Source organism: Curcuma longa, chromosome 4, assembly GCF_044706935.1.
Source record: "Curcuma longa cultivar G26 ecotype Majalengka, Jawa Barat chromosome 4, ITB_CL_G26_1.1, whole genome shotgun sequence".
NCBI classification, from domain to species: domain Eukaryota; kingdom Viridiplantae; phylum Streptophyta; class Magnoliopsida; order Zingiberales; family Zingiberaceae; genus Curcuma; species Curcuma longa.
Window position 1 is genome coordinate 4,145,046 of NC_133864.1, and position 19,593 is coordinate 4,164,638.

A 19,593-nucleotide genomic window follows, 5' to 3' on the forward strand; every position below is an offset into this window, starting at 1 on the left:
CACCTCTCCCTTGTGGTTCAAATAAAAGTGTTAAATTCCTAAATTTAATATATTTTCATGAAAAATTAATACAGTCTCTTGTTATTTTTAAAAAAAAACAAAAAAATTAAAATCCTGTTTAAAAAAAAGGTTTTATATTTATTTCATATTTTTAACGTTGAACAATTAATAACCGTCAATCGATCATCCGACACGTGGCGTCATTCCATCCTCTCCCTCTCCGCTGCCGCCATCCGCCTATTTCACTTCGGCTCCGGCCGTCGGATCTGGAAACTCCACGGAGTTGTCCGCTTTCAATGGCCTCGGCGCTCCTCTTTTCGCCGCCTCCGCTCTCGGCGGCCCGGCTGAGGGTCGTCGCTGCGAGAGGCCGTGACCTGTTGTTTGTTCGACGGGTTGCCGTTTCCTCTCGCGTCCCGGTCCTCCGTGAACCAAAACGGGTGCCGATACTTGAAGGTGGCGACAGAAGGAAGCGGCTTTTCTTCGCCACCACCGCATGCTTCTTTAGCGCTGACGACAAGCTGAAGCCCGCATCTTCCGGGGATAAGCAGGTATCGTCTTCCCCCTCCCGTTCGTGGATTCGAGTTTGATTGGGGCTTCTGAGGTTAGAATGTTGTGGGAATTTCACTTTGCAGTTCGGATTTTTTACCCTTTCTTGCAGAATGGGTCGATTTTGTAAACTGAATAGGGTTTAGAATTTCTGGGGAGTATCTTAACACTATTTTTTTGATCCTGTATGTTTAAAAATGATACGATCTTCTGCAAAAGGAATCATTTTTAACTATCCCATGAGATTTGTCAAGCTGAAATAGTCTTCTATCCTATGCATTCCCCATAAAACTCTTTAGTTTGCACAGGTTTCAGAGGTGAAATGGCGAGTCCTCCATCGGTGGGATGTGCCTTGGAGCTGGCCGACTATTACACTTACTATGTTGGCATGCGGACTGAGGTATATACCTTTATAGCATTTGTTTTGTGGCTTTTGCTAGTTTTCATCTACGCTTCAGTTCAGTTACATTTCTGGATCTTTTGGTAAAGTTGACGTGGAAGTTATTGGATAGTCATAAATCTTTGTTCTTTTGGAAGAAAAGAAAAAGGAGGGGAAAATTGAAAGAAAGGAAAAAAGACTGGTTTTTCTCTCGAGTCCTTTGTGAACTTAAAATTCTTGTAATTGTCCTGGCTTGATGTGATCATGTAATCAAGACTGATTCATGAGATAAAGTAACTGACAAATATGTTTTGATTTTTTTTTCTTCTACTTCTCTCCACAAGTTGAAATAATTTCTGTTTGTTTCATATTTACCAACTCATTGAAACTGAAAATTTTCCAGACAGCGTTCTCCTTACAGGGTCATTAGAGGCATCACTTCTTCCATATTTTGGTTTCGAAGGCAGGGAAATGAGTTTGGATCAGAAAGCAGAATTGTTGTTTGCTGGCCAACTGTATGTGTCGATATCCTCAGTCTCTTAGTACATGATACATTTCTTTGGTAACTGTTAGAGTTCTGTAGCTCAAAATGATTTTTATTCTTCAAATATTAATTGGACAGATCTGTAACAGCTGTTGTGCTAGGGGTGATATTTGGCATTACCAAGAGCTTTGAGCCACTTCCAAATGATCTGTTTCGCTACGGTGAGTTCTTGTGCATCTTTTGTCTCTTACCATTGCACTTGATCTAAGATCTACATCTCTATAGTACATATAAATAGCTTCACAATACTTCTATGTGGATTGCATTGCAAAAAAATACAAGCAATTTGACATTTTCTAAAAAGGGGAAAAGCAAACTTCTATGAGACATTGCTTGGAATAATAAGCAAAATTCTTGATGGATCTTTTTTTGTTTTTGTTCTTATCACGTTTAATGTTTCTTTTTTTCCCTTAAGTTATGCACTGCAAGTATTTCTTGCATTTAACTCATGTAACTGCTCTTTCAACATAAGCCACCAACTAACATGATTACTGTAGGAAGCACACCTCTTATTACATGCATCACAGAATCACACTACTTGTTGTTTGTGTTTTCAGGTGATCAGCATGCATAATTATTCTCCAATAAGTAGAAAACAATGAAAGAAGAAATTGATAGATGATTTTGAACATCATTTGCTGATGGATATGTTATTAAATTCTCAGATCTTACCAAACCATTTGATCTTGGGGATGGCTGGCTCCTCTGGGCAGGTATTGGTCTCCTAGGTGCACTAATTGCTATTGCTGTCACTGGTGCAACCTTGAATATATTTCATGGTGAAAACCCACAAAGAGAGGTTAGATATTGTCTATGATCATATGTTTGGATGGTTAAATGAAATCATTTCTATTATCTGCTTTAGTTTTTCCTAATTTTAAGAGTATTTAATTTACTTCCATAATGGTCAGGAATTTTCCCTTCCAATTGCAAGTTGTCATAAATAGTTCAACCTAGCATTAGCTGCAGTTATGCTATCGGGAATTTTATTGGCTTAAAGAAATCTATTATTTTCTCAAAATTGATTCAAGCTACAAAAGTTCATTAAGAATGTTGGTTGATTGTGAAACAGCTTCTTGGATTATGTACCTAAATAGCCAAATAGTAGGCATGGCAATGAAACATACCATACCCAACATGAGCAATATACATATATAAGGCATGGCAATCAGCCTTGCATTTGGGCATACTGTGCACTAGTTGAGCAGGCTCATTTGCTTGGTGTCTCAGTTTGAATCAACCCATTCATTTCTGAGCCAGATTAGGTCGTGTGCAGCTCTGCCCATTTGAGACTTCTACTAAGTAGTGCTACAAAGAGTTTTTTTTCATCCTTTGTGTTCCAAATTGTCATTATTCCATGCACTAGAAAATGCAACCACATACAAAATTTTACTCTTAAAAATGAAAATTTTCTTATATATTTCTTTCTAGTGTCCATTTTGGTTAAAGGAAACATGACTTGATTAATGCCTTCACACAGTTCTTTTCTCATGTTTCTCTTTCTTTTGTTAAACTTGTTTTTTCTCTTTCTACTTGTGGATTAGGATAATTATATGTTTTCATTTTTGTCTGAATTTTGCAAAATCTTTGTTATACTTAGTTAGCAATCTTACAAATTGTCTTGCAACAGTAAGGGTCATATTATAAGTGTCAACAAGATTGAATGGAACCAAGGTTCTCAAATTGAGGTTCATATCTTGAATCATTTTTGTGAATTATTGAATCATGTCACGCCCCGGGAGATGGCTGACCGAAAATTTCGACAGCATCTCCCCTGTAACGCTGACAATTACCCTGAATACATATATATACAATAAGGCCAACACGGCCTATCCATAACAATCTATGGTTTTATAACAATAAATAAACAAAATAAAATGATAACAATGCCACCATACACATACACACCATAACATAGATATAACTATATAAGCTGATCCACACTCTAGCGTAGAAACATATTCAATAGGTATACCAAAGAGAAAACCTGAGAAAAACAACCAAAGTACCCAATCCAAAAAAAACTGAAATGAGAGTAAACTCCAGAAGTACATGGGACTAGCAGGGCGGCTCTCTCCAGACTGACATCAACCTGAAAGAAAAAATAAATCCAACGGGATGAGTTCAAAGAACTCAGCGGGTATATAGTGGACATGTATAATAAACTATCCCTAGCAGTAATAGTCATGCATGTATAATCTACTGAAGGTAATAAGAATGCATAACTGAAAAACAAAAAGAAGTGTACATACTAGTACCCGATAACCATGTAAAGTAGTCCATAACAAATATATAAGCCTCCTGTAAGTGCATGTCAAACATGTGCAATAACCAAATACAGTAAACATAACCAAAGGCAAGTGTAATCATGCAATATGCAACATGTAGATATGACATGTCCTGGTCACCCTGATGCCCGTCTGATCCATCACCCATATGTGAGGTCGCGTGGGAACTATGCCCGTCTGATCCATCACACTCAAATGGTGAGGTCGCGTGGGAACTATATCATACCCGTCTGATCCATCACCCATATGTGAGGTCGCGTGGGAACTATGCCCGTCTGATCCATCACACTCAAATGGTGAGGTCGCGTGGATATGGTGGTGACCTCTGTGCACTCTGACGTCACTGCTACTGCGTGACCGAGTGGACAGAATGCTGGCCAGCATGTAATAATGCAGAGATGCTACGTAACCATAGTATATGCAACAGAAATAAGATGACATATATCCAATGAACAGTAAATCTATCAAGATGCTAATATGCCAAATGAATAGTAGATAACAGCATGGTACCAATAACAAGAGGTGATAAATGCTCAACATAGACATATGTAAGCAAACAAAATTACTGCCAGTAATAGTAATCTATACATATCACAATAAAATACCCGCCTTCAAAAGTGGTCCGTGTCAGAAAAGAACCTCCGTCTAGAACTCCAGTTCACTGTCCTGTAATTAGAATAACCAACAATACAACGCTTACTAATATTATACTGTATTAAATTAACAGTAACTAAATCCCATAATTTAATCCAACTAAATCCATCGAAATTCATCCCCTTTTAGCTAATAAATCCAATTAATGGATTATCGACCCCCATCTAACCATTAATGATCAAACCCAGTTCATTGTTTCCTAATACTGTGTTATTGACACTGATGTCCACCGTCAATGCTAGGAAGCTTTTTAAGATTGAACTTATCCTTATAAATGCATAATCAACATATTACATCTTTAAAAACTAGCTACTCTCATAATTAGCTTGCTGTATCATTACTCATTAATATTCCTCAATATTTTTAACATTTCTTCTCTTGTCTTATACTCTGTTTACAGATGCATGTAAAGGAACCAAATAATCCAATGGACATGCCATAAGAACAAGCCTAGACCAGGCCGACCATTCTCAGAAAGCAAGGTTTCATATAACCACTTGATTCCTTAACTTCATTGCTAATCAGGAGATAACCCAATAAATCCAGCAAAGCCATAACAATGTTTACCTAATGGATCAAAAGCCCTAGCACGCTCTGCCCAGATCCAACCCGCTGTGATCCAGAATCGCCACGCTCCGCCGATCGATCTGCCGAATCAAAGCAACCTTCAGAAATCCAACCGAAAATCCCCAAAAACCAAAAGGGATCCATCACACCCAATAAGAATTTCAACCCTTACCAGACAAGATTGATCCGAGCCCTAATCCACCACCGGATCTCGGTGGAAGAGTTTCTCCGGAAACCCACAGCCAAAACCAAAACAGCACGCAACCGAAACGCGCGAGAGGATCCCTTCACGACTAGGGTTCGCTGTTCTCACCTTCGTCCTCTTCTCTTTGTCAGAACAGGGGAAAAACTCCGATCTCGCCCCTTTCCCTTTGTCGCGGCTGGAAAGAAAACAGCCGAAGGAAAAAGAACGGGGAGAGGAGAGGGAAGGCTGTCGCTGCAGGGAGAAAACCTCACGCCGGTCGGAGCGATTGCGTGGGAGGAGAGGAATCGCAGTTGGCTTCCTTGGCTGCAGGCGATGAAGTGAAGGAGGGAGCGTTTCGCCGGTTTCGGCGAAGGGGAAGAAACGCTCGAGCGTTTCTGAGTGGAAGAAGTAACGCCGTAGGGAATATGGATTCCTAATGGGTTTCGGGTTTTCAAACCCGAAATCCATTAATCCCTTTTTTTTCTCTTTTTTTTTTTTTACCGTATTTTACATTCTCCCCCACTAATAAAAATTTGGTCCCCAAATTTCGGCATTACTATCAGCAAATACTAAACTTGATATGAAGTATACATGCTGAACGTAACTACATACATACCTCAGTGAAGAGGTAGGGGTATCGAACTCGAATCGTATCCTCGAGCTCCCAGGTAACCTCCTCGTCAGAATGATGTCGTCATTCAATCTTAACGAGCCGGATGGTCTTACTTCGCAATTGTCCTTCCTTTTTATCCAAAATACAGATGGGAACCTCCTTGTAGTTCACATCTTGTTTGATAGATTCTTTATAGAATCTTTCCTGTTTATCAGTTCCATCCAACCTTAATGCTTCATAAAGACAAAATGCTTAGCTTCTGCCCTTTCTCAATCATATGCATGAAGCACTGCTCAGCCTTATCTAATTTTCCTGTGTCGCATATCAGATCAATCCATACGTCAGAGGCAAACGTGAATGAACCGAATCAGTTATGCACCATATCATTCCAAAGCTCGAGTCATTTATACATTCTCCTGCTGGTAGAATAATCTTATGAGAAACATGCAAGACTGCGTGTTGGGCAACCATCCCTTTATCTTCATCCTCTAGTAAAGCCTCCAGGATTCCCTTAGGTCATTATATTAGCCCAAAAGAAGCACCTGAAGAATAATTTATAGCTTGTGGCATTTGGAGATAACCCTCTCTTCGTCATCTTATCCATCAAAGAAGAGGCACTTCGAAGCCTTTTTGCGATGCAGAAGTTTCGAATGGCTGCATTGTATGCAACAGCATCAGGATAACATCCATACTCTCTCATTTCCTCTAGAACATCTTCAGCTTTATCAAGATGGCCTACATTGCCAAAGAATTCAACTAGTACTCAATGAATTCAATTAGAAATCAGAATTCTAGAATTCAGAATTCAAGTTTAAGAACTTCCTACATTTCCTTTATCTCTATCTACCAGGAAAATAGCATCATCAACCATTCCAAAAATAGACTGATTTCTAAACTTTTGTTGCATCACACTTTAGTTTCAGAATTTGAGGTTCTGAAGAATTTCAAACCTGACTCATGAAGGTTCTTATTCGGAAGATGTTACCATTTAGCACTAAGATGGCAATAGTTTCTCTCAAGGTTCTCTTTGGTCCGAGATTGCCAAAGAACTTGGCACACCAAATACCAAGTTGAAACATCAATTCAAAAGTTTTCTCTATAGGTTTTCTCTTTTTACTTCTGCTTCAAAATTTTGATTCAAGGAAATTCCAGCTTAAGTCAATGGAGAAATCAGCTTAGCAGAAGGTATCAAAGGTATAGGGAGTTTTAACTTATCCAAGGACACAACTTGCAACTAGGCTAACAAGAGCTTAATTTGAAGTTGTTATTGGTGAAAGTCTAGAATTACAATTGGCTGCAACTTCTGCATTCAGAACTAGAGTTCAAGTGCAACAAGTCTCCAGAATTCAATTTCCAGGTTTAGTATTAGAGCTCTGACTCCTTGAAGCTTCAGAGTTTTCACCCAAGGAACTTGAGAAGGATAGAGCATCAAATAATATTTGTAGATCAATAACTTCACATGGCTTCTCACTAATTAAATTATATATATATATATATTTAAAAAAAAATTATAATGGACGAATTGGAAAACAAAGCTATAAGCAAACATTTTCTACTTTGAAAACTATGTATTTTCTGTGAAAGATAAAATTATACCCTTCAGCAGTTAAATATTATGTATAGTATGCACCCTAGTATTCTACAAAAATCTAGTATAAGCAACATCTTCAAGATACCATACCACTTTATCAGTCACTCCTCTTTGACCATAACTCCCTTGCTTTAACTATTTGTTTAAACCTATCTAACTAGCTTTTCCAATTCGAAGTACTGATGGTCATAATCCACATTAAGAGTTGGCACATCCCCTACCTACACAAACCTAACAACCAGATTGTCTGAATTCAGTATTAGCCCCAGAAGCTCTAGGTGCTATCCCTAGAAACTCGGCCAGAACTATGGTGCAACCGATGGAACCAGATGCAGCTCCACGAACAATTATAACAAGATCTACAGTTGCAAAGAGGAAGTCCTCGATGGCTTCCATCAGCTCCAGTAATGCAGCCAAAGTATCACCTGATACACAGTCTATGCAGGAACCTAAAGAGGCATAGTTACTGGCTAATCCACTCCCTGCTTCTACTTGGTATCAAGGCCTACACATGCAACCACACTATAGACAAGTCCGGGACATAGCCGTACTTGGTTAATTATCGGTACAACAAGTTCCCAGTGAGGAAATACCAGTGCCCAAATTTTTTTTTTTTTTTTTTTTTTTAATGTTGATTACAAAATAAACCATATATTTTCTAACAAGTCTTGCATGGTACCTAAGAATCTAATGATGCACTCAAAAACTTATAGCTTACACTAGTTTCTAACAATATGGTTGTTCTACCTTCCAAGGCTCAACCTATCTTATTCCTGATACTTTGAATTTGAAGCATATGACAAAGGGTTGAGCATATCAAAAGAAGCCACTTTGCGTCACTAGGCTTCACTCAGGTTCTTAAGAGGTGTCTCTACATACCGCAGGGTGTACAGGATATAGTTAAACATCCTTGAGTTGAGTTAAACTCAAGCAACAGATAAATCCATAGAGTTAGCCAAATCTCCATTTATAGTGTTTGGGGAATCCAGCTAATCCCTTTGCCTAGCAAGTCACTACTTTGTTATCTAAGTTTAATTGATGAGGAAGACTTGCCATATTATGAATGAGCAAGTCACAAATGATCGGTTACCTCATCTCTTTTAGTTCGATCGTAGTTCAGTTCAGTATAAGGGTTCTTTCAAGATGTATAGAAATAAATCGACACTTTGGTTTGAATGCCATCCAGATTCGTCACTATGGCCACTTGGAGGCAATGATTGGTTGTGCTTTCGTCAATAAGAACCTTTTCTTTAGAAGTTTCTTTATGTCTTATTATCCTTCAGCTATTTTAACTGACATCATGGTAATGGAATCCTTGATCATAATTTCAACACCTTGTCAGAACAATATAGTATCATATCTGTAAAAAAAAAAATTTACCAAGTATTGCAAATGATACTAAGTTGCTAGATTTAACATTTTACCTATTGTCGTCTGGAGATGCCTTGTTGCCGCCTAGTCCCAACACACGACCTTGTCGCAATAACGACTCCAAAACAAAAATCCGAAACACCAAAATCAATTAGGCACCTTATACCTTTTTTTTTTTCCTAACACCAATTACCAAATAAATTGGTGTCAATAAACTCCAAAAATTTGTAAACTCCGAAAATTCTAACCTGATCTAATAAGGTATCAGATAGACCCAAAGAATGCAGCGACAAATCCAGAAAACTAAATATAGATCGTAATGTTACGCTCTGATACCACTAAATTGTGGTATCAGATAGACCGAACCATCATACGCCACAACTAAAATGCAACACTAACCCCGAAAAACCAAACCTGGCTCTGATATAAATCATATTGGATCGTGGATTGTTATTTTGTGGACTATTGATGATGGGTAAGTTGGAATTATTCAAGGTTTTTTTTTTTGAAAAAGTAAAGTTTTGAGAATATGCTGAAAGTGTCCCTTGATATTGGTTTTACACTTGAATTCTCAATAAATTGTGTTATTCTATTGTCTTAACTCTTAACCTCCATTTATATATACTTCATAATTCATAATGATTGTGTTATAATACACTTGAATTCTCAATAAATTGTGTTATAATCTCTCAACCACACGATTACTATGTTATTTCATAATTATTTAAGAGATTCTGAATTTATTGCATAATTTGGTGGCAGACTGATGCCTTAATTCGCTTATTGCCATTGATTGGCTCTTCAGGTGTCAGGTATTGTTTCTTGTAGCTTATTTCTTAGCTAAAGATAAAAAAAGTCAAGGATAAAATGACTAACTATTTGAAATCCATTTTGGCAGCACTGCATTTCTTGTGGGCATTACTGGGATTTTAGCTCCAGTTCTTGAGGAAACTGTCTTCAGGGGATTTCTCATGGTGTCGCTAACTAAATAGTATATTCCCTGTCCTGCTATTTCCTCTGCTCGTGTGCTTGTTAATTCCAATTTCCAGCACAACTGTGTTGATTATCTGTTTATGTAGAGATTTGTTGCTTATATATGTTATTATCATTTAGTGTCAATAAAATAGATGCATCAATTTCCTTCATTTATTTCTACATAGATTTTTGAGATTTTGTATGGCTTAGTTTGATTTCACACGAGGAAATTTGCTTTGTGCTTTAAATTGATTCATTGTTGGACAACATTCTGGAGAGTCGACCATAGTTTGATTACTCAAATCTCCTGTCATGCTCCTATCATGTATTTGTGTATTAGCCCTAGATGTAAAACTGAATATGATCTTTTGAACTAGAGAATTATTGAGACCTAATCTGATATAAATCAGTAAGGATCAGGTGGTGCTCTGACTTGATCAGACATACTAATGTTAAGAGTTTTTTGTGGCACAATTTCAGTTGAGAAACATTGAAAACCACTTTATCTGATTTGTAAGGATTTGCATATAGAGATAATTGCATGTTCTAATTCTTTGGAAGCATCTGTTGCTGTATGTTTTGAGTTGGAAATGGTCACGCAACCAATTTATCTTGATATTGTAGCCAAAACAGGAAAGACTGGGAAAGGATAACTAGACAAACAGAAACTTGTTGCCTTCCTAAAATTCTTTTACTCGTTGCCTTCCTAGAACATACTCTAATTCATCCATTTTGAATTTTCCAATTTTTTTTATGCAGCTTGCCAACACCAGTTTCTGTGCTTATAACTGCTGCAATATTTGCCATTGCTCATCTCACTCCAGGAGAATTTCCTCAACTGTTTGTTTTAGGTAGTAACTTGACTCAAGTTGTTCTGTTCTACAAAGGAAAGATAGCAAAACATCTATCAAACCCAACACATTACTTAACACTTGGATCGACAAGTTAATCTTGGAACTACTTGAGCAATAAAAAGGTTTGATGTCGGTATGGACAAAAAAAACATGAAACTTTTGTACACAAGGTATGGACAAACCTTGTGAGATTTTTGTTAACTTTAATTAACTGTAAGAAACTTCCATTAACATTTTACAAACTCACCATATTACAGAAGATTGGTGTCTTGCTCTAAGCATATTAAAACAAAGTAGGAATAGGTTTAGTTATCAGTTTAATAGACGAACTTAAGGTTCTTTGACATTCCTTGGTCATAATGATTGTTTTTAATGTTCTGTGGCTTTGAACAGGGACTGCTTTGGGGTTTTCATATGCTCAAACTCATAATCTACTGACACCTATAACAATACATGCACTATGGAACTCAGGAGTCATCTTATTGCTCACATTCCTTCAGGTATTCAGCATATGTGATTTAGTTTCTTTGTTCGTTTGCTCATCTTTTACTGTCATTGATAGGAGTAAAATATATGTTTAATCAGCATTTGTAATGGAAAATACGAGCATTTGGGGAGGAAAATCATTTCCACCTTCAAGTAGAAGTTATTTTCTTCCATGTGTTCCAACTCTCTGTCCATTCACCTCACTCAACATAACTAGCTGCCACAAAGCACAAGGGAAAAGGATAAGAAAAATACTTTCCTTGTATTATTATAGCCAAATTAGAAAAATAGTTGATCTTTTAATAATAAAAAAATCTTGAAAAATGTTATACACTGGCACAACTCAAATTTTGAATAGTTTAAGAAAAAAAAAGTTTACTTGTTAACACATTTCTTGTTGTGTACAGATTCAAGGATACGATATAAGGGAACTGCTACAAGCATCCTGAAGCACTACTTCAGATCTTGTGTGTGTATTTTAGTAACCCCAAGTATCCGAACTTTGTTTGATTAATCCGGAAAATAAACCATCTTTTTCCTGATTCGTCTATCAGATAAATTTGAATCCCAACTTATGCACTTATATTATACCCATGGAGCCAAAATAGTATTTTCTATTTTTTTAAGAATACCTCCAATGCCTTGAATAATTCCAATTACCCACTAGACTCCTCTCTATTCAAAAGGATAGTAGAAATCAAGAACACTATCGCAGGATCGTCTGGACAAGAAAGTGTGACAATGCAACTACCATCGAACTGGTGTAAGAGCATATGGTTTCTTCCGACTGAAGAGCAGGAGGACACCATGCATGAACGACATCTAGAGCACCTATTTGATCCTCAAACACTCGTTCATCCTACAGTTGGGTGTGAAGGACCAGTTGCTCACCTGTGATGACATTATTATCCAGGAGATGGTAGTTGGGTGTGAAGGACCAGTTGCTCACCTGTAATCACATTATTTTCCAGGAGATGGATGGTCGATGTGAATTCTTTAACAAGGAAACCAATCACCTATTCTTTGGCTGTGAATTCAAAAGCACTCAAATGACATATAACAACACTAAACAAGCTCTCAAATGGATGGAAAAAGAAGCTTGAGGAACCTCATGGAAAAACATAGCAAAAAAGATAATGCTCACAACAGTGTACTAAATATGGAATGTAGGCAACAAGTTAATTTGCAAGGCAATATCTATCCCAAGAAATTATCATAAATACGTACGTCAAACAAGAAAGAAAAAGATAAAAAAAATTAATTAACAATAATAAAAATAAAATAAAATTTATTTAAATTATCACACATAACCAGTTTTGTTGGCACGATATGATATTATTAGATTTTCTTTAGAAGTGAACTGTAACTAAACTGAGCTAGCCAAGGCATAGTATATGATTTTTTGGAGAAATTAAACTTTACAGTTATTGACAAATAAAGAAGAAATCTCCATCAGGATAAATAGGAGAAGCATTAGGTGACCACCAAAATGCATCTTCACAAGCTGAAACTTGATGTGGAGTAGACAAAAAATCAATTTGGTTGGAATTCATATATAGGAAGATCACAGTATTGTGTGATGCATCATTCCTGATGATTCAGGATTTTTGTGGAGGTTCTACCATCACACCATCATGGATCAAGTCCTTCATTCCGTTAACAATGGCGGAACAAATCTGTAGTTTTGAAGTGTTTGCTCAAATACATGACCAATTCTCAGCAACTTCTCCTGCAATACCAAAGTTGATTTAATGGTTATATGTTCTCTTTTACTCAACGACCAATTTATCTAGTATTTCACTGAGAAAAACAGAAGTCGATGGAAAGGTGTTCCAATAGAGAGTGCGAGATGAAGGTACACTTGAAGGATGATGATGTAATAATAATAGCAGATAAGATTTAGTCGGCCCCTAAAAGTTGAGGTTAATATGAGGTTGACAGGTTTTTGAGAACATCAGTATTGTTATAAATCTCACCTCACTGAAGGAAGAGCCAATCATTTGAAGGCCGACAGGAAGACCTGCACTTCCACCTTCGACAAACCCACATGGCACGACTAGTGCAGGGAGCCCAGCCAAGTTAACATTCACCTGCATGAACAAGTACACTGCTCGCAAAAGGAAAAGGGCATTACCGTGTCTAACAGAGAACAAAGAGGGAGAAAGAGAGCATGTTATCTCAATGAATCGGTAGAAATAAACATAAATTGGTCATCTGGAAAGACTAGTAGTAAGAATAAAACAAATCAATTGACTGAGCCTAACCAAAACTCATGCATAATCTAATAGTGTCTAGTTTGGATTTAAAATCTAATGGTTTGAGATGATGTGGCAGTGTCAGCAGCTACATGGGCAGGAATATTAAAAATTAACAGGGTATCAAGAATCGGCTAAATTCCTTCCACTAACTAAACTTCAAGCTGATTTTTTTGCCATAAAAAGAGTTTAACCTAGGTTTGTTTCAAAATGTATGGTTAAATCTGAGGGTGAGGGCAGGTACACAGACTTATACCAAATATGTGGTACAACCAAAAACAAGGTAAGTGTCTACTTCTTCAACAAAAGGTGAAATCCGCCACCCCAGTGGCTTCATACGATCGGCATCACAACCATCTGTGAGGAGATAAATCGGGAAGCTGGAGTTGGCCACGACAGAAGAAGACATTGTCTCGACTTCGCCGAGATTCGACTCTTGCCCACTTCAGCAACTTTGCTCCGTCATAACCAACTCAACTATGCCTCGGGGGCTAGATAAGTGCCTACAACTTAATGCAAATTTTGTAGCATGATAATTGACTATGGCATCATAAGATAATTTAGAGTAGGTTTTGTGGACCTCGTCCAGCTTAATACTAGACATCTACTCCAAAAAGTAACATGGCTCATATGAGAATTTTCATAAATCAAATAAAAAACAAATTAGAGTTAGAATCAAGTTTCAAAACACTAGTCCATGCTAATGGCCGGTCAAACTTGGATCTGTATTCTCCTGTTTAGTGATTAGTACAAGTGGGCACTGATCTAACGAAGGAATGCACCAAAGAAGAAAAAATAAAAATAGGGGTGGAGAAGAAGAATCACCAAAAATTAAGAATCCAAGAAGCGTAGGGGCAGGGGATCAATATAGGAGAAGCATGGCAACATTTTTAAAGTGAATGGATATATATATAGACAGAGAGATTTCCACAATATTGAAGGAGTTTGGTTGGCAAGCTAAAACCTCTATCTTCATTTGTAGATTGAATAATCATTTCAATCTCAATCTTTGAACCCTAGAACAGTTGCAATCTCAATTTTTGAACTCTAGGCCAGTTGCAATCTCAATGGCAATCTCGTGCATACTGTTTAAATGTATAAAGCACATAGCTGCAAATTTTTAATCTTCAAAAGTCAATTTTATATGTTTATTATGAAATTTACTGCTATAGACTTTACATCCTCTGTTACTAAATGTGAACAAACAGAACTACAATTTTCTCTGTATTGCCAAATAAAAATGACAATGAACATAAAGATATCCGACTAAAGAAATACTCATGAGGTTAAAGTGTAATATATGAAGCTGTAATAGTATCATCCATATTGAGACAATAATGTTTAAATTGAACATACGTAACTAATGAGAATCAAGATTCATACAGTCATGATGTCGCCTGCATACATAGCCAGAGGATCATTGACCTTTTCTCCTATAAAAGTTACATGGGATGAGCAAGGGAGGAAAACAGTTAGCAACTAGCAGAAATTATCAAACAACTTACCAATTTTATAAGCAGGTGATGGTACTGCAGGTGAGACAAGAATATCCATTTTCTCCAATGCATCCTTGAAGCTTTTCTGAATCAATGTCCTCACCTATATGGCATTAAAAAATAATTTTTTCTCTATGATCCTTCGAGATCTTTATAAGGATGAAAGCAGAAGTTTTTTATGTACCTTCTGAGCACGCTTGTAATATGCATCATAGTATCCAGCAGATAGTGCATATGTTCCCATCAAAATTCTCATTTTTACCTACATAAATATGCAATCTGTTCTAACTTTCAATAGCATGAATCCATATACATAATAGATGAGCCTCCAAGTTAAACCAACACATGAAAGACCCTGTGGTAATATTGGTTTTTGCAAGAAAGCTGCGGCATGTGAGATTCTCACTTGAGTTCAGTCAAGACTAAGCTATAAATATTTTCTGTAAAAAAAAAAACTAGCGCAAAAAGACCTTTGTTTTCTTAATGCTGAGAACTGTTTGAACTTGGTTCTGTTTGCTATAATGGGCATTGGAGGAACTGATTGCATAGCTTAAGAAAAGATAATACTTTGAAAATTCGATAAAGTCTGTAAATTGCAATGCAATAATGGATATAGTTAATCAAACCTTTTTTTTTTTGGGAAAAAGTTACAGAATTGATGGTAGATAAATGGAGAGAAAACATTCAATGAGCTTGGTCATTTTGGTCCAACTCTACCATCTGAATTGACATTAACTATGGATTCCTTCCAACATCAAGATTTGATGAATTTTACAGCATGCCCAAACTTTCACCCAAAGCAAACCAAGCAAGCTTTAGACAAAGTGAATTGTCTTCCTAGGAAAATGCAAATTCATGAAGAGAAACATGATTCCCTCTCATTGGACTTATGTGAATGAGTCAAAAACTTCACAGTTCACATGACAAGTGAGTTCAAACATCAATGTAAATAGGCAGTGTTGGTGACAAATATTTAGGATTAACTACATGAATCTTATCTCCCACTGAATTTCATACAAGGCAAAATACAGTGGATGTCAAAGTCTAATGAAACCGTTACCATTTTTCATTGGGGCATGAGACTAGAACTGTGGTTAAACCTTATAGGCTTTGAAGCATCAAACAATATATAGTATAATGATGTTCTTATATTTTTAAGTCTAAGCTAATCCTTTAACACTTGAATTGGTATATGAATTCATAGTTCTTCGCCAACAGTTCCTTTATAAGGCCAATTTACTTTGAAAACCATGGTTGAATTCAGAGATTATCATATTACATAAGGCTTAAGAAGTAAACTACCATATATTAAGAGTAAGCAATTGAATAGTGTCTTGTTGCTCTGGATATGACAAGAAAAAACAGTCATATACCTCAGGTCCCAATCCATCAGCTCGGGAGTCTCCATATAATGAGTTTAACTCATCAACTGTAGCACGATTCCCATATCTAGTTGTGATCTAGAAAAGTATAAGAACACTTGGGATGATATAAAAAGTAATATAAGCAAAGAATTACCTTACACCATCATAGCGTGACAAATTTGAGGAAGCTTCAGAAGATGCTAAGATGTAGTAAGCTGGAAGCCCAAGAGAAAACGAGGGCAGTGATACCTGCAATAGAATACTCATGAGACTATTTATGCTAATACTGAAGTCTCTAGTATATAGCTCGGAAAAATGCTTACATAAACTATATCACTACTGAAATGAAGATATGAAATATTCATAGTAGAATGGAAAATTAATCAAACCGAAGCAACCTCTGTTATTGTAGCACCTAGTTCTTCCAAGTGTAAAGCAGCAGCTTTGATTGAGGAGATCACTCCCACATCAACGCCATCACCCATAGTCTCCCTAATCATGCCAACTTTTAGTCCTTTCAAAGGTTTAGACTCAAATTGATCAGTTGACATCAGAAAAGATGCATAGTCAGGAACTTCCTGTCGAGCAGATGAAAAGGTAATGAGTTAAAAATAGCAAACATGCTAACAATTATTACATTATCGAGTAATAGCAAAACACTATGTGACTTTCTGTTTTTTCTGAAAAAAAAAAGAGAAATAAAAAAAAATGCCAAAAGAACATCAGTTAGGAAGGATTAAGAATAAGAAAGTTTCTAAAGCTCACATGTGTGCTACTAGTTGAATCAAATCTGTCATGACCAGACACCACATTTAGAACAATGGCGGAATCAATGACTGATGCTCCAAAGCATCCAATGACATCCAAAGATGACGCATATGCCATGAGTCCAAATCGGGAAACACGCCCATAAGTTGGTTTGAGCCCAACAACACCACAGAATGATGCTGGCTGCCTCACACTACCACCAGTATCGCTTCCTAAAGACACGACACACTGCTTAGCTGAAACAGCAGCAGCAGAACCCCCTGATGATCCTCCAGGCACACGTGAGATGTCCCAAGGGTTTGCTGAGACCTATGAGAAAAAGGATGTTCACATAGCAACATAAATGCATAAAATATTGTTAATTCCTGAACTAATATGAAAAAATTAATTTGTATCCCAGCAAATCTTAATAGGATCATCAAAACATGAACTGCTGATTTAAACAGTGTTTATTGATAATTCTAGAAAACCTTTTTCATGAGTTCGGAAGCATCTAAAATGGCATTTAAAAAAGAAGCCCAACGCCATCAGAGAATTGCGAGACAGGACCTGTGTATTGTACCTAACCATACAGAATTTACTGACAATGAAAAGAAATAATAATAACAATAATTATCAAGAGTATCATTTTTGTTGCATGTATTGGCTGTCGTATAAAGTGGTTCTGCTCTCACATTTTGTACGAGTTGTGATTCTAAGAAAAATATCTATTCTACAAGGATATACAAATCTTTAAGATTTTAACAGATGAAAAGGTTCTAACAAGAATTAGTCACTCATTTGAGAAGGCATATTTTAATCAAAAATTCAGAAAGATTAACAATTAATCCACACGAGATACAGCATCTTCATTGTTAGATTAGAAGGTATTACAATATAGATTTCCCAATTTAATGTGTCATATTAATTGAAGGAAACCCTATTTTTACACTCACAAGTCACAACACATTTTTAAGCGAATTTAGAGGCCTGGTGGGCAACTTTGACACCAATATGTCCAGAAATTACTCTGACACATATTGCAAAGATTTCACTTCATATTTGATCCTCAACTAAATGCATGGCAAACATAATCAAAGACACATCATCAACACTGACAGAGATATACAAACATCAATCCGATTGAGACACATGGGATTATGTGGACTCTACATTTAGCTTGAGAGCTAAATCACTCTATTCTAATCTTGCTCAGGCAATATGCAGGAACAATCATCACACAGGAAGCCCACCTAAGTAAAAAGTGTGAACCAGCTAAGTCACACTACTGTAAGAACATTTTAGGGGAGAAAAGGAGTAGGATTCCAAGATTTCGTAGTCAGAGAGTAGGTCAATTTAGGTTAAGCAGAAGCAAAGTAGACACCAAATTAAACTAAATGGTATGTTTTCATCTCTTTTCTTGCCTTGCTCCATGTCCGTAGCTTAAAAAGGCCAGTTTCAGTTTTTTATTAACAAAAATCTGACTCTAGCTAGCATAACAAACACTTGAAAACTGAAATAACAGAATGTTTCTATTGTATGCCATTATTGGCCCACTCAGAGTGAATTTGCTTCCCATTCAGCTGGAGAATTGCTTCTTGTTATGAAATTAATCATTTATTAGACAATTTATATCAGTTTATAGTTTGAATAGGACAAAAATCTGATAAGTGAAGCAGCATAATTTTTCTATTAACGACACATTTCTTAAATGTACATTGACACATTTTGCATCAGTGGTTTTAGTTTATGACCACAAAATGCAAACTGCACCAACTAAAAAGAAGTTCTTATTCGCTTGAAGAACACGTGGAAGAACGTGGTAGTAATGAGAAAAGAACTTTAACCTGAAAGCCCGAGCCTTCAGTTGTGCTCCCCATCCCGAATTCATCCATATTCGTCTTTCCGATTACAATAGCTCCAGCCTCCTTCAACTTCCTCACAGCCGTAGCATCAAAAGGTGGTCGATACCCCTCCAAAATCCTCGACCCACCAGTCGACGGCATGCCCGCAGTACAAATATTATCCTTCACTCCGACAAGAACCCCAGCCAGAGGCCCCAAGTCCTTCCCGGACGCAACCAGCCTGTCCACGTCATCCGCCTCCCGCATCGCCGTCTCCGATACATGGAGGAAGCTACGGATATGCGGCTCCGTGCGGCGGAGGCGATCGAGGTACTCTCCCGCGATGTCGGCCGCGGTCCTCCGGCGGGAAAGGAGGGACTCGCGGATGGAGAGGATGTGGGAGGAGGGAGGCGTCGGAGTGAGGTCGCCGGGGGCGATCTGGGGGTCGGAGGAGAGAGCGGAGACGGCGGAGCAGTGGAAGCGGCGGCGTACGGAGGGATTGGGCGAGAGGGGGAGACGAGTCGGAGGGGAAATGTGGAAGTGGAGACGGCAATTGCAGAGGAGCAGGCGGCTAGGGCTTCGAACGGGAGGCGGCGGCATCGTCGCCCTCTCGCTCTCTCACACTGTCGATATCGAAGCGGAGAGACTGGATGAGGAAGGAAGGAAGGAAGACATTTTGCGAGTGGGTTGGCGGGTCCCGTTTAATCTCGAACCCGACCCGAATCCGATTCATTTATAATCTTTACATTAAAATGATCGACTCATTTATAATTTATTAAATTAAACAAAATTTAAAAATTATATAAGAATTATACTACATCACATACAATTAAAT

General features: G+C 37.4%; 2 protein-coding genes across 2 annotated transcripts; one reads left to right on the top strand and one right to left on the bottom strand.

Moving 5' to 3' along the window:
• Positions 1-272: 272 nt before the first annotated feature.
• Positions 273-11,596, top strand: LOC141827852 (uncharacterized). The gene is made up of 10 exons (XM_074715182.1): positions 273-548; positions 855-946; positions 1,333-1,440; positions 1,548-1,630; positions 2,135-2,268; positions 9,500-9,549; positions 9,636-9,728; positions 10,472-10,563; positions 10,960-11,066; positions 11,460-11,596. The coding sequence occupies exons 1-10, from the start codon at positions 297-299 to the stop codon at positions 11,499-11,501; spliced, it is 1,053 nt and encodes a 350-aa protein (XP_074571283.1). The 5' UTR covers positions 273-296; the 3' UTR covers positions 11,502-11,596.
• A 780-nt stretch (positions 11,597-12,376) lies between these two features.
• LOC141827303 (glutamyl-tRNA(Gln) amidotransferase subunit A, chloroplastic/mitochondrial) lies at positions 12,377-19,381 on the bottom strand. The gene is made up of 10 exons (XM_074714517.1): positions 18,762-19,381; positions 16,933-17,244; positions 16,566-16,745; positions 16,322-16,416; positions 16,177-16,252; positions 14,988-15,065; positions 14,813-14,906; positions 14,691-14,740; positions 13,029-13,142; positions 12,377-12,781 (listed from the first exon to the last, which is right to left on the bottom strand). Exons 1-10 carry the CDS (start codon positions 19,356-19,358, stop codon positions 12,701-12,703), a joined length of 1,677 nt encoding a protein of 558 aa, XP_074570618.1. The 5' UTR covers positions 19,359-19,381; the 3' UTR covers positions 12,377-12,700.
• Between the last annotated feature and the right edge of the window lie 212 nt (positions 19,382-19,593).

Excerpts from the sequence above, each read along its gene's own strand:
- LOC141827852 (XM_074715182.1), top strand. The coding sequence starts at position 297 with ATGGCCTCGGCGCTCCTCTTTTCGCCGCCTCCGCTCTCGGCGGCCCGG. Across the intron at positions 1,631-2,134 it reads AAATGATCTGTTTCGCTACG|ATCTTACCAAACCATTTGAT; the intron begins GTGAGTTCTTGT and ends TTAAATTCTCAG. Across the intron at positions 2,269-9,499 it reads GTGAAAACCCACAAAGAGAG|ACTGATGCCTTAATTCGCTT; the intron begins GTTAGATATTGT and ends ATTTGGTGGCAG.
- LOC141827303 (XM_074714517.1), bottom strand. The coding sequence starts at position 19,358 with ATGCCGCCGCCTCCCGTTCGAAGCCCTAGCCGCCTGCTCCTCTGCAAT. Across the intron at positions 14,907-14,987 it reads ATTACAAGCGTGCTCAGAAG|GTGAGGACATTGATTCAGAA; the intron begins GTACATAAAAAA and ends AATGCCATATAG. Across the intron at positions 14,741-14,812 it reads ATCACCTGCTTATAAAATTG|GAGAAAAGGTCAATGATCCT; the intron begins GTAAGTTGTTTG and ends TAACTTTTATAG.